The sequence below is a fragment of the Chiroxiphia lanceolata genome, chromosome 5 (assembly GCF_009829145.1).
Source record: "Chiroxiphia lanceolata isolate bChiLan1 chromosome 5, bChiLan1.pri, whole genome shotgun sequence".
NCBI lineage: Eukaryota > Metazoa > Chordata > Aves > Passeriformes > Pipridae > Chiroxiphia > Chiroxiphia lanceolata.
This window is the reverse complement of record NC_045641.1, coordinates 23,350,680-23,366,006: the sequence shown is the minus strand read 5'-3', so window position 1 is coordinate 23,366,006 and position 15,327 is coordinate 23,350,680. Positions and strand designations below refer to the sequence as shown.

Below are 15,327 nucleotides of genomic sequence, written 5' to 3'. Positions count from 1 at the left end.
AACAGTAATTTATGATTAATTATCTCAAGGCTTAACACACTGTGAAGTGCTTACTTTGCCCTGCTATTAACCTTTCCAAACCTGATCCCAGTTCTTAATGAAGGGATGCACTTTTGTAGACTGTAATAGCACCTCCTGCGTCATCAGGGAAGGTTCTTCTATGCTGTTGGCAACATCCCGTGGCCCCCTGGCTCACCATCCCTTTGCTCATCCAAAATAGTCAGGTGCCTCCTAGACTTGAATTGCTTTACTGGTGTTTTTGCATAACTCTTAATACGCTCAGATGAAACAGCTCTGAAGTGATTTTCTAGTTGTGAAGTAAACATACTTTATTAAAGCAGTTTGCTGTTAATCTTGCTGTGGTGTAAGTCACTACAACTGTCGCTGAAACTCTCTATGTATAAGCATTTGGAAACGTGAATAAAGAAAAATACTTTTTTTCTACTTAACACACATGCAAATAAAACTAGACCCTCACTTATACAGGAAATCCGTCTTTTAATGTGACGTGGAGGTCTGATTTACAGCCGAGCACGGTGGAAATTAAGTTGCAGTATTGCCCTCAAGTGGCCGGTTTTGATACTACCTCAAGTATTAGCCACGCATTTGTAGTGAGATAAAATGCAAACATGCATGCAGATAAAGAGCAAAATATTAACAAACAGCAGAAAGGCTCGGGATGTTCTCACTTTGTTTTGTTTTGTTGTTGTTTTTTTTTTTGTTTTTTTTTTTTAGTTGAATATTCTTGCCCAGTCACTTCCGGGAGCAAACACAAAAGAAAAATTACCATCATTTCTTAATCAATTAGATTGCAGGGTTATTTGGGACTAAAATTAAATTTATTCATTAAGTTCTGTAAGAATGCTGTAATTCTCATCTTTCTGGGAGACTGGACATAATATAAATCCCATCTCTGTTTTCTGTCCTCACGGGATCTAGAGCCCTATCATTTCTCTTTTCACTGATCTAAGAATGGAAGTCTGTCTGGACTGGGGGAGATTAAAGACATGCTTAGTCTGACATGCCGTTCCTGGCAACAACCAGGCAAGTGAGCATCATGAAAATGTGTAACAGGACAAGCATAAATTGGTGCTGGTCCCTAGGCAGACTGTAGCTATTTCTGGTAACCTACAAGGTTAGAAATACAAAACTGGAAGTGGAATATATAACTTGATGTTTAATAAGTTCCAGTGAACTTTTATGCCGTGCAATTCTCTTGATCTTCCCAATGTCTTCTAGGAATGAGACTGTACAGATTGTTTATGTGTTGCTTGAGAAAGAGTATTTGTTTGCTTTAAAACTTCTGCTTGGTTACTTGATTTCATACCCCTAATTCTCATCTTAAAAGAAAGAATAAGTAATCCTTCTTCTTTATCTTCTTCATTTCTGAGTCAACCTGTCACTGAGTGCACAAATACAGTCAAAATTCCTTCTGGAGTTCTTTTCTGCTCTTCTCATTATGAACATCCCAGTTTAGCTAAGGGAGAGCTCTGGACTGGTCGTTCTCTACGATATGTGGATATGTCATAAGTCTTTACCGAGTTACCCTGGCCCTTAGGTCTCTGGGTTTTTTTCCTGATTCACAAATTCTCTTGCTCTGGCTGTTCTGTAAGCTCTGTAAGCATGCCCCACTGCGGCTCCCAACTTTCCTAGACCTGCCTTCCATTATCCTGATTCTTCTTCTCATCTTTCCTTTTATTTGATTTACAGCTTCCCTTAGTCAAGCTGATCCACTTTTGTGTCTTGCAGTGAGCTGGGAAATGTTGTTAGTAAATCACCTTTACTTTCCTACTAAGAAGTTAGTGCTGGGTTGGGAAATCATTCTTTGTTTAGTCCCAGTCAAATGGCCTAATTCAGTGGTTGCTGAAGCTGGTGAGTGGCTCTTTGTTTTTAAACTTAGTCTTAAGAGCAAGGAGCTTTAGAGGAAACCTTTCTCAGATGGCCTTTTCTCCTCCATGTAGATAAATTGTGAAAGTGTTAAGGGACAAGAGGTTGGGGTTTTTTTGTTAACAACTTTTTTAATGAACAATTAAATATCATGTCTTTAAAAATCTTATTTAAAGAAAAATATATACATAACTGGGAAATTTACTGTAGAAAACAGCTGAATACTACCATGATTTCCCCCTTCGTCAAGTTCGATGATAAAGCTGCAGAGAAATGGCACATCATAACAGTAAATCAGGAGTGGAATAAACAGACCTACTTTAAGCTAGTGCTATAAACTTATGATAAATTACTGCAGTGTTTTCTCTGTGATTTATTCTGGAACCATTGGTACATGGTTCATGGGTACATTTTTATCCCATTACACATCCTGTGACTTTTTCCTATATACTATGATCAGTGGAGAGGTCCACCTGTGCTAGCAGACAATATAGGAAGTAGCTTTATTGCTAAACATGTTTTATCCTGGCCTTCAAAGTGAATCAGTTTGTATTCTTGCAGACATGTTAGGTATTTGAATAGTTCCATACATATAGTCAACAAGATTCTTGTTTGTGTGTAAAAGAGTATTTTTGTACCTATGAACAACTACTTACACCCAAAAGTACTTGGACGTGGTGAAGAAATTTCACCAAAGATAGATCCAGTAAGAAGAATGAATGTACAAAAGTGAACTGCAGGTACAGAGCCTATGCTGAAAATTTTCAGAGGTGGATTGAATTTATTCAAGCTGTTTTCAAGAAGAGGCAATTACTGTCTTTGAGACCTTGCAGATCCGGCTGATCAGGAGTGCAAAAGCTCTGGTGGATAGTAGAACAATCTGGAGAGGATACCCTTTGTTACTTCAAAAAGGGTAATTTCTTGAAACCAAAGGTCATTCTTTGGCACATCAGATGTAAATCTTACTTTCAGCTCTTATGCTGATAACTTTGTCTGCCATGTGGTTTTGAAGGCTACAACTAGGAACCAGCAACGTCCTTTCAAAATCTGTTTATACAAATACTGTAAATTATGATGCACTAAATCCCAAAATGTAAGCCTCAAAATTGTATTACTCAGTAGCCACAGTGGTCTCTTTTCTTCTATCTCCTTACCTCTTGGGAAAGTTCAGAAGTGTCTAATTGATGATATACAATTAACTGGCAACCAGTAATAATAATATATGTTCTATCAATTTCAGTAACAGAAGAGGTAAACCATGATACCAGACACTTCAAACATTTTAATAAACATTGCACATTTCTAAAAATCCTTCTATAAATACTCTCTGAAGCTCTAGTCAACATCCACCCACTCATCCACGTTTATACAGACCGAGCACACAGGCAACACAGGTTACAAACACAGTCCAGCTCTCCTGAGGTGCAGCTTCCCTTCTTTCATGCACATCTGCTTGGAGTGGTGGGGGCCCCAGCTCTGTGTGTGCCCATTTCACATGTACTCACACAGAATCTGTGCCCATCCTTACATGTCAGTATTCTCTGCAGTCTAGGCAGAAGCTGTGATGCCAGCAAGTTGACTTCTGGCAGTTCCTGGCCAGGTTTTGAGTGCTACTGTGTCCACCGAGAAGTCTCTCCCCTACAAATTTTCATGCTGCTTTTCTATTATTTCCCAAGCTGGCTCCTTCTTTGTTTCAAAAGTCACTTTGTAATTTCCTGGTTACTGTTTAACCTTGCTGATGGCCACCTTCCTCTTTATCATGGTAAGTTTGGTCAAACATAATCCCAGACAATTCTGATATTCCAGGCACACAGGTGGTGTTGTCCGTGGGTGGGCTGTATGAGCACTCTGGTGGGGTATCTCCTACCTGTCTTCAGTGTCTCATTTAGATTTCCCAGAGAAACCTGAGCAATTTTAGATTGCAATTAATGTCACCATTTTGAGGTAGCTACCTTAGGATGGCATGAATTATGCTCTTCAAGTATCTGTGTTCCACAGTGAGGTATAAAGGAACCTAGGCATTTAACTCATCCATAGACATAAGCCATGTAGTCTTGTAGGGTGGGATTCCTCTACAGTATTGACACCTGAGTGAATTGAGTTCATGTGAGCTGTGTCTCTGAACACCTGTTACAATCAACAGAAAGCTAATGAATGCAGTCAGTGAAGGGAAGTGTTCTAAATTTGCATTTATTTCCATTCCTGTTATGTTAGTTACAGGAAAATCTTTCTTGTTTGTTTCATCAGGAGACAAGGTTATGCTAGGACTGAGTTAGAAGGCAATCTCAGAAAGACCACTATAGGTTGGTTTTATACCCTTTTTCAGGGCAATCCTCAGCTCACTGTTCAGCTAGCTGCTGCAGGCTGCTCCAGCATCTCTCCTGAGAAATTCTTTTGCAGAAAAATTGCCAGAGGAAAATCCTCTTGAGGGAATTACAATCATCATAACATCCAGCCCTGTGAGCACCACACTCTTCCACTCTTCTTCAGGCTCCATGACTCTTGTGCATGAGGTCTGAAAATCAGAATTCTTTTGTCAAAAAATGGCATTTTTTCAATGTGTCAGACCGTTGACTAATGGTTCAGTGTATTTTTGAGGAGCCAGAGGGATCTGTGTCCCTCTGTGTCTAGTTCATTCTGGCTTTACTGAAAATGTGTGCTTGATCCAGGTAATTTGACTGCATTTACACACTTCTGTAAGGCATTACATAAATATTTAGAACATACCCCCAGCTGTATGTGTCCAACATGTGGATGAACATCTGCAAGCTCCTGAGAAGTCTTGCAATTCTGTCTGTAGTGGTGTCATTGTACAAAATATATGTACAGGTCTGCATTAAGTTTTACAGCCTACTAAAACTTAATCTCTCTTCCTCTGCTTAAAAATTTGCCAGCCAGAGGTCAGCTTTCTCCCAGAGTAGATTCCTGTGATTGCCAGTAGTTTTTCTTACTCTGTCCTCTTTACACTATTCAGTGCTTGTTTTGATCCCACTCCAGCAGTGGTGAGGTTGAATTTTGCTGGACAGGTAGTTTGTTTCCTCTGCAGGTGATACGACCAGCATCAGTGGTGATCACCTGAAGAAACCTTCAACTCAGTGACTTTAGGATTTTGCAGTTGAACACAGATATTTATATACTTTTGTTCACTCAGAAGAACCTGAGGTTACTGCAAATTTTCACACTTTATCACTTTAAATTTTTCCAGCAGTTGCTGAAAATCCTATGGAATCCATCAAAGTCAAACCTAACCTGAACTTGTTTAAATAGGATTTTTTTTTTTATGAATTGGAATTTAACTTGAAGTATTTGTCTCTTGTCTCCACTGGTCCTGAACCAGCCTGACTAAATATTTATTTTCAGCCATTGGCTTAGAAAAACATTGGCATAAAATCTGATATCCTTCAATGAGAACCTGTTGAGCAATGTTTCTTTTCTAGGCTGGATAAGGAGAGCAGTTTCCTGGAGAAGCCAGTTTTGTTTTAATACCTGTTCTGTTGGCAACAGTTGACTGTTATAGCCAACAGCATGCTCTGAGTGCCAGTAGGGGAAGTAAGCCTGTCTTTCATCAATTGTTACTAGAAATTTATGCATTATGTATCCTTTGTGTTGAAGTGCTTGGAAATTGATTGATGGCAAGGGGCAAAATGAGCTAATGCCTTTCCTTCTGGTAATCCCCCATCTCTCTTTATAAAACTCCGCAACTTCTTATGTTCCCTGTACAGCAAAATAACACAGCTTCTCGCTTAGTCCTTCAATACCAACTGGAGATTTAGGAAATTAGAGAAAATGTGCAAGCCAGTGTAGAAGGAGTGTGAGTGGTGTGCCAGATCTGTCAGAGGTGCTGGAAATAATTGTCAAAGTTAGCTGAAGAACCACCTTGGTGAGATGAGCCTTCATTTCAATTTTTTTTTTATTCCAGATGAACAGTTTAATTAATTTACCCTGAACAATGAACTGAAATGGGACGATTTCACTCAGAAATTAATCTGAATCAGAACTAATTTGAAAAATGTGGAGCTTTTTGTTCTTAATCTTTGTACCACTCTGTGGGAGCTTTTTGTTCTTAATCTTTGTACCACCCTGTGGGAGAAACAGAGCCTTGGTGGTCTTAAACTTTGGGAAACAAGGACTCCTTCTCAGCCTGTTGTGGTAATGAAATGGAGAGTGCTATAAGGAGTTGTATAATCTCTAAATGGTACTTCCGGGGATCTTTTGCCTCAGAGACCCATGGAACTGTAGTACACAAGGAAAAATTTCTACAGCATAAAAATACAGTGTGATGTGATTTAACATTTCAACATCATGCAAATATCCAAAGGATAGAGTTGAGGCTATATGTGAAACCTTTACTTCATAATTTCCTGGCAGTCAGAGGTTTAATTTTATGACTTCAGTCATATATACTGTTGTCATTTTTTTCCTACTGGCATTTCAAATAGCTTTATTAGAAAGGGAGAAAAAGTCCCAGGCACTACAAACCTTTAATCCAGAACTGTGCATGGGGGACATTTCTTTTAGTCAGTAAAATTTGGAAAGACAACCACTTGTTGAAATAAAATCAGAGGTGATAAGAACAGGAAGGCAGACAGACCAAAAGCCTACCCACCAGTTATTTACCAGCACAATTGGATGGAGTTACTTGAGCTGAAGAGAGCAAAAAGCAAAGGAGGATCAGTGTTAGCTGCATACTCAAGTATCTCCCATGGCTGGCTGTAGGCAATGATACAGTGTTTTTTAAAAAGGAAAGTGAAAAGTGCTTATTACATTTAACTGCAGTATGCTGCCTGAAGAAACTGAAAGCCATTCATCCATGCCAGTGCAGACCAATGTGCTTGACGGTATTCATGCTTACAAGGGGAGATGCCAACATTGTCTAGAAAATGCTATGGACTAGAGTGCACAGAAGTATGCTTAGTATCTGGTGTGAGCACAGTGAATGCATCATAACACAGCACCAGGAACCAGCGATGTACCCCCAGGATCACTACTGGATCCATTCCTGTTCAATGTCTTCGTTAAACGTCTGGATGATGGGGCAGAGTGTACCCTCACCATGTTTGCTGATGACACAAAACTGGGAGGAGTGATACACTAGAGGGTCACGCTGCTACCCAGAGGAACCTCCACAGGCTGGAGAAATGGGCTGAGAGAGACCTCATGCAGCTCAACAAGGGGAAGTGCAAAGTCCTGCACCCGGGAAGGAACAGCTTCAGTCACCTGCACATGCTGGAGATCAGCAGCTGGAAAGCAGCTTTGCAGAAAAGGGTCTAGGACACCTAGTTGACCATTAGCCAACAGTGTGCCCTTGTGGCACACCTTTACTACTGTGTCCAGTTCTGGACTCTCCAGTGCAAGAGGGATTTGGAGGGCCACTAGGATGATTAGGATTGGATGCCACTAGGATTGGCATTCCTTATATGACAAAATGCTCATAGAGGGAGCATACATAGAGAGCTGGGACTGTTTAGCCTGGAAGAGCTTTTCAGGATCAGGGAGATCTCATCAGTGTGTATGAATACCTGAAGGGAGGCTGTAGAGAAGATGAAACTGGGCCCTTTTTAGTGGTGCCCAGTGACAGAACAAGAGGCCATGGGCACGAATTGAAATACTGCAGGTTCCTTCTGAACATCAGGAAACACTTTTACTTTGAGGGTTACCAAGCACTTGCACAGGTTGCCCAGAGAAGTTGTAGAGTATTTATCCTTGGAGGTATTCAAAAGCTGTCTGGACACAGTTCTGGGCAACCAGCTGCAGATAACCCTGCTTGAGCAGGGGATTTGGATCAGATGGCCTCCAGAGGTCACTTCCAACCTCAGCCGTTCTGTGGTTCTGTGATTCTGTGATCATGCTTTGAAGCCAAAATATCACGTTAAACTTTTGCTGAAGACCAGGCTTGATTAACCCATCTGCTGTGTATACTTGTTCATGGCTGTAGTAGTCAAAGGTAGTCTGAGATGAGAGATGCCAAGCACATCAGTCCTCAGTAGGATTGTCTACAGAAGTTTGCATACTTCCATCGTGTTATCCCAGTGGGACATGTATAAGTGGGTGATAATAAAAAATATATATTGGCATTTCTAGGTAAATTTAGTAGAGAAATTCCTGTAAGTAATCAGAATTTTTTTCATTTCTGAATGTCAATACAAAACATGTTCTGCATGTACTTTTTACATCATTTATCTCTGAAGAGATCTTTGATAGTACAGTACTACTAGATTATCTAATAGTTTTGCATAGTTCAGACATTAGTTGGGTTCTTTGCCATGTGATAACTCTAATGGAAATATGGTTTAAAGGCAGCCCTTTCTTAGCACAGATGACTCTCTTGCAAAAAACCCTGCCTGTGTCCTACTCTTCACTGGGTCTCTGTTGCTTCAGTTGTTTCCCTGAATCTCTGTCTGAAGTGATGAGATGGGTGAATTTGCATGAGTGATGAAAGCAGCTGAGGACAGTGCTCTGCAGGCCAGTAAATATGCCATTGTGAGGATTCATGAGTCTGAAAATCACAGGGTATGCAGAGTTCAGTCAAAACACAGGCTGGGGTTGGTTAGTCTTTTTTTCAACATCTGTCTCATATATTCTCTTTAAAGTTTGTTGACTGGGGTAAGGATTTGTAGTCAAAGTCAAATGGGATGGCCCTTGGCACAGTGTGTTAAAATAAGAGAAGGCTTTTACTTTAAGTGTGCTATTACCCACTGCTAAAGAAATAAGCATTTGTAGTTTCCTTTGCCTAGAACCAGTGCCAAAAAAAGGTTATACTGAAGTAAGCTTAGACTGTAACCGATGTTTTTTGAAACCATTAATATAGATTTTATTTCTGATATGCTTGTTTCTAAACAAAAAGTGTGAAGCTTTTCATACCACTTCACTGTGAAAATAAATAAGAACTGAAGTTGATATTTCAAGGCAGTTTTTATTTCTACCAGCTTTTTAATTTATGATTGTAGGCACTGCTTTACTGTAAATGTTCAAAAGTATATGAATTCTCTTTCACAGCTGCAAAGATTTTTTGACATATTCTTCAAAAACAGTTCTCCCCAACAAGCCTTGAACAACATGAAGGAGGCTATAAGCAAACTTCTGCTTATGACTGAGGTCTTCAGTGAATCATCTGCCTCAGGACCAAATTCTTTCAATCAGTAAGTGACTCACAGTAGTCATTGTAATTCTAGTGTAATGCAAGATAACTCCTTAGAATACAATAAAAATTGTAGGGGATACACAACTCCTAAAATAAAAAATTACCCTCTATTTTGTACTTTTTTGTAAAGTAAGGGCATGCATTTAAGGAGTAAACCTCTTCAATATCCACAGTGTTTCCAGTTTGTGAAAAGGTTGTGATGAATACCTAGGACCAGATGCTTTGTCCTGATGAAGTGTTTGAGGCAGCATAGATGAACAGAAATCATTCACAATTTGGCTTGTTTTAACACATATAAAGCTGTATTTCCTTTCAGTGAGCCTTCTTTCATATGTCAAATATTTAATGCTAGAATATCCCAGATGGTTTAGAGCTGGCTCTAGCTGGCAACCTGAACAAGAGACACTGTAGAATATCTTATGGAAGGTACCTTATGAAATACACCTAGACACCAACAATCACATTTCTGTGTAATCACTTCCATTAGCGTGTTATAGTTCTTACACATAAATCAACCTCTATTATGTAATATTTTTACTAATTAAAATTAATATTTATTCTATATATGTTATGTCCCATCCCTGACATTTTTATGATAAATACTAAATAAGTCACTATTTAGTACATTTATGTGTTTTATAAAGCTATTTTGACAACCCAGGTGTTTTAGTGGCAGTAATGTAAAGCTCATTATTTGACTTACACAGTTGGGAATAAAGCTTACATTGTGAGTAGAGAGGGTAGCAAGGAGGGGAGGAGTGTAATGGGAATGAAGCTATTTTGAGAGTGGTCCAAGCTCTCTTTTTTTACCAATAGGATGGACTCACTCGTTTATGTAACACAGGACTTACTTAGAGCTCCTGGTCTATGCCATAGCTGCAGCAGAGCTCTTCAGCTTCAGTGAGCCTGCAGAGTTTCACCATCTATTACCCTCTAAATGTCTTGAAACTTTTGGAGGACCTCACTCTCTTCAAAAGACATTTTCTCCTTTAGCATAATTCACGTCCCTCACTGGTTTAACTGTCAACCATATAATAATATGTTTTTATATAGCACTTTTGTATCAGCTCACAGTCTGACTCCATATATGATTAATGCTGCTGGCTCTTGGAAATTTTATTTAGTCTGCATTACATGCTGTCTTTTGACCTCTGTGTGCATGTTCTTGTGTGTGTTCTCTGGACCTGTGTGTGTATTGCATTTCACCACATGTATTGGACATGGTTCAGTGGTGAACTTGTCAGTGTTAGCTTTATGATTGGATTCAATGACCTTAAAGGTCTTTTCCAACATAAATGACTCTGTGATTCCGTATTTCACAGCAGTACCTAACCTCACTGAATCTAATTCCTGTTACGTTGTATTTCAGATGCAGCCAATGTTTTCAAATGCTAACCTTTGACATTGGATTCGGCATGTCAATATACCCAGTAGTTCTTGAGGTGAGAAAATTACACAAATTATTGCTTGACCTCCAAAAAATACACCAAGAAGAACACAGCAGGAAACCCTCTTTGATAGGTACTCTCAAATCTCTGAGAAATGTACAAGTACTTTAATATTAATTTTGCCTAAATGTGGAGAGTTGCTATGGCAGAAACCTGTTTTTAAGAGTTGGAGTTCCTGTGATAAAGTTCACCACACCAGGAGGTGTGCAAATCTTTCAGTTTAGCATTAAAGGACTATCTATGACCGAACTGAATATCAGTGATACAAAACCCACAGGCAGCCTTGCATGAAAGTAGAGGTAGGTTTTAAAAATGACAGAACAAAGATGTGGGAAGGAAGTTAAAATACCACAATTGGCCTTTAATACAAATTAAATTTCTCCATAAATTGTACTGTACTCCTGCAGCCCATGACCTCCTTTAAACTCCGCTGTGCTATCTTCTTTCTGGATGATCCTCAAGGCCCTCAAAACCAGGGATATGTGACCTGTGCCAGTTTTCGTACCACTCTTGCCTCAGAACAGCCTGTCCTGAAACAAATACTATATTACTTTCCAGCTGTTTCTCATTACCCCTGTACACACATGAATATGTATATACCTAGGTATATAAAATGTTTGTCCATATTTGTGATACGCAAATATTAAAAAAAAATTGTAAATATATCCTTACTTAAAATCTGTTCAAGTTTCTAGCAACAGCAGTGCAGTCATTCTCTCCATCCTTCAAAAAAAAAAAAAATCCTTTAAACACACAGGAAAAATGGACACATGGAAGCAATTTTTCACAATTTAAAAAATCCACGGAGACAATATCCTTAAATAGTCTGCAAAGACTTTTTTAGCTAGTGTAAAAAATGTGGCATGTCATAAGAATTCAATAATTGTATACCAGTCTGTAAAAAATTCTGTCAGAAGTGCTTAAAAAACTAAACATAAAACATAATGTTTATCTACCTGTATGGGAGTTTCAACCATTATCCACAATCCGTAAATGTACAGTAAATCAGTAGGATTTAATAGTGTTTTTATGAAAATACAAATTGCTCTAAAAAATAACAGTTGACAATTAATGCGACATTTTACTTTGAATAGTATCCCTTGGAAAGTGTAGCATGCACACACCCTATGCATCTTGATGTTATATTTGTGTTTATGCTAAAATAATGATTTAGTAATATTTCATAAATATTAATTTGTTAATTTTATTTATATTGTTAAACTTATCCTTTTATCTGTAGTAACCCTAAATACCTGAGTTTTGAAAGAGTTATGTTAGCATAAAATCTTTTTTTTTTAATAAACTTATAAGTCAAATGTACGAAAAAAGCTCACATGGCACTGCAATACTGCACTCTGTCCACTGGAGGGCAGGAAACATTGCGGTATGAAACTGTGACAAAATGTGGCACACGTTTGTTATTTTATAATCCCGTCAGTTGTGTTATTATTACATTTTAAAAATAAATAGTTCTAGTGTGGTATATATCGTTATGAGGAGACTGGACTTCTTATTCAAACTATAAATTCTCATATTGTTTTCCAACAGGTGCATGAAAACTTTGACTTTCAAGATGAGGATGAATCAACTATTCAGGACCAAACTTTCAAAGAACTTATTTTTGAAGATACTTTTAAATTTCTCTTATCTAATGCATCCTCAACATCCATTTTCATTGAAGCCTTGCAAAAAATATATGGATCAACTGTGAGCAAGGTAGTTCATTCCGACTTTTTCTTATTACTGACTATTTGAAAACATTTAATTTTAAATTGTATGCTTCTCTGAAATTGCTGATGCCCTATAGAAATTATAGAATGCAGGGTTTATTTTATCAAAAACTATCTATTATTGTATTCTTGGGAATAAAACTGTAATTATATTAAACAGTGGAATTTTCTTTTCTTAAAATTTGACTCTCAAAATATATCATTCCCCAAAACACTATGCTTTAAACATATATTTAAAACTTTAACAAAATAATTTTCCCATCATTTTTTAAATGGTCTTCTGTTAATGTACAGAGTTGTGTATTTTCACAATTTCACCCTGAATTATTAACTCACACAAGTAAGTTCATGAGCATTAGAATTAATTTTTTCTGTCCTACAACTTTGTCTCTTATTCTGAATGCAATATCCATTTTTTTTTTTTTTTTGCATTTAAAGGATCTGTATAAAGTTTGCATGACTAGTGAAAACTATTTCTGGCAAGCTGGGGTCTCTTCTAGCAGTATTTCTCTCAGTTTGGGCACTTTTAAGGATGCATTTCTGAGGAGCATCCTGCTTGCAAGACTTACAGGGACTAATTTATCCATGAGACTTCTGTCTGTCAGCCAGGTGTGGCTAAAACAGGGTCATGGGTTCTAAATTTATGACAGGATAAAGTAGGAAGCAGCAGACATATGCACGAGTGATGCAATTACCTAGGCTTTGTTCCATAGGATACCATGACTTGTGCTTTTCTACACAAAAGAAAAAGAAATGCACAATCAACTTTATTCTAGACTGAAAAATGGGAAGAGGTATCAAGGAGCTGGTTGGCTGAGGTTAGGGCTAGTTGAGATCTGCTGTAACTTGTTCTTTTGATCACCAAAGGGATTGGGGTCTAATTGAAAGCACATTGCTTTCCATGATTTCACCAGAACATGCTGCCCTTTCCTTCACAGGATGGAAAGTACCACAGAGAAGATGAGCAATGTTTCTCTTTAAAAGAGATAAATTCAATGATTACTTTCATAAAGGAGCTGAAGAGTCTTGGACAATTTGAGCTGGTAAAATAAATAGGGTTTGCTTGTACTGGATGTATATTTTATGTAAATCTCCTAACATTTCTCCTTCATTATCCTTCATTACCATTCTTTGCACATGTATTAGGCTGGATGGGCAGGGAAGCAAGGAGATAAGAGTTTACACTGATTTTATTTTGGAGGATCATTTGCGTTTAATTTAAAAGACGTAAAGAAATAGAGAATTTGAGCTAAGGAAGGGAAGGGAAGGGAAGGTTCTGGAAGGGAAGGGAAGGTTCTGGAAGGGAAGGTTCTGGAAGGGAAGGGAAGGTTCTGGAAGGGAAGGTTCTGGAAGGGAAGGGAAGGTTCTGGAAGGGAAGGTTCTGGAAGGGAAGGGAACTATGTAAATGACGAAAGAGTTGGTAATAAAATAGAATGATAATAAAGTGAAGCAGGTGTGATTGGAAGAAGTCGAGACAGTATAACAGTGAGATCATGACCCAAGAGTAGATATTGATGAAGAAGTGGCAACACTTCATGTTCATTTTTGGAGAAGAATACAGGTAGAGGAATAACAGTCAGTGTCTGTAAATAGGCATGGCAGTTAGTGAGGGAAATGCTGAATATTTGAGAAATAAAAGATCTGAAACTGAATCTGTTGTTCAGAAAGTCTGCATGATATCAGGATTTCTATGAGAACTCTTGGATGAGTTTCAGGGATGGAGACTAGTAAGACTTTCTGAAGAGCGATTGAGTTTAATAGATCCAGAAGTCAATACAGAGGCAAAGGAATTTGACTTCCTTGTCGGTACTAGGAATTCTGATTTGCAAGGCTGGGCAAGACAGTCATTTTCTACACATGTGGGAAAGAGCATTAATATATAATAATCCCTATGCTATATATACTGTCTTCTGATAATTTCTCACATCTTGGCATTCTAGAAATATTATACTGTGGGGTTTCTAATCAGTGTCTCTCTTCTCAGCTTTTCCCTTCTGCTGCACCCAAGATTCAAACATTACTGCGCGACCTTTATCGCATGGTAGACCCGATGAGGCGGCTTGGTTCAGTCCTGACTATGCATTGGCTGCTTTCCAGTTTACTTGAACAATTCCAGTTCATGACTAAAGAAGCACATACAAATATTTCAGAATGGTAAGACAGCTGTTATATATATGAGGGTAGTTTCTCAAATTATATTAATTGCAGTATCTCCAGTGAGCATTATAAAACTTAATCCTTCAGTAGCTGCAGGTGGACTTGCAAGTCTTGAGAAGAGTGTCCATCATGCCATCATGGAGCACTGTCAGCCATTCTGCCATTAGAATTGTAGCTAGGTTTCTACATAGGACAGTGTTTTCTTCTCTTTCTAATATGAAGGTCTCTGGATTAAAATTTAATTGGAACTACATTAAATTTTTTTTATGAAAGATTAAGTAAATTATTAAGTTATTTCTGAAAAACTGTAAAATCAATATTAGGAATATTTTTCAGGGTTAAGATTGTCTTAATTTATGCACCAATTAAAAGCAAAACTGTAAAGAAAATAAAAAATTTCAGGTGAAGATTTTTTGAAAGGACAAATAATTTTGAGTGGCTCTAGATTTTCTGTCCAACAAGAGGCAGGTCAAAGACCATAATACTCTGAGAAACTCATTTTAACTCTTTTTGAAGAGCTGGAAAAAATACTGCAATGACAAGGTTGGATCCACTGAACTTCTGTCAAGAAATTTTAACTTTCATAGGAGGGAAGAGGAAAAGCAAGGAGGGAAGGAGAGACGGAGAGGACAAAAGAAAAGAGGGAGTAAAAAATGAATGGAGAGAAGGGGAAAACTTGTGGTATACTGCATCTTTAGTAAAAAATTTGTCAAAATGTGTTTTCTGTTTTCATTGTCTCTTGGCTAATGATGTCTTATATACGTATATGCCACACTTTGCTGTCTAAAGACATTTATGATTTTACAAACAAGGGCTTGGAAACAGAGGCACATTAGACAATGTGTGTGCTCCATTACACTGAGTCTCAAGTTGAATGAATGACACTATTTTATGCATTTTGCTTGGAAAATGCTGTCATGACTGTATGGGACATCTGTAAGATTTCTTAAGTTTTAGTTTTGCT

The 15,327-nt window shown here is 38.0% G+C and overlaps 1 protein-coding gene across 3 annotated transcripts in view; it reads left to right on the top strand.

Annotated features, from left to right (window-relative positions):
- Positions 1-15,327, top strand: part of CPED1 (cadherin like and PC-esterase domain containing 1) — a 147,897-nt gene that overhangs the window by 52,257 nt on the left and 80,313 nt on the right. For all 3 annotated transcript variants that reach the window (XM_032687428.1, XM_032687427.1, XM_032687429.1), the window contains exons 8-12: positions 8,884-9,026; positions 10,398-10,470; positions 12,025-12,192; positions 13,145-13,249; positions 14,191-14,360. In XM_032687428.1, coding sequence (XP_032543319.1) covers positions 8,884-9,026; positions 10,398-10,470; positions 12,025-12,192; positions 13,145-13,249; positions 14,191-14,360 — 659 coding nt within the window. The remainder of the gene's footprint in view (positions 1-8,883; positions 9,027-10,397; positions 10,471-12,024; positions 12,193-13,144; positions 13,250-14,190; positions 14,361-15,327) is intronic.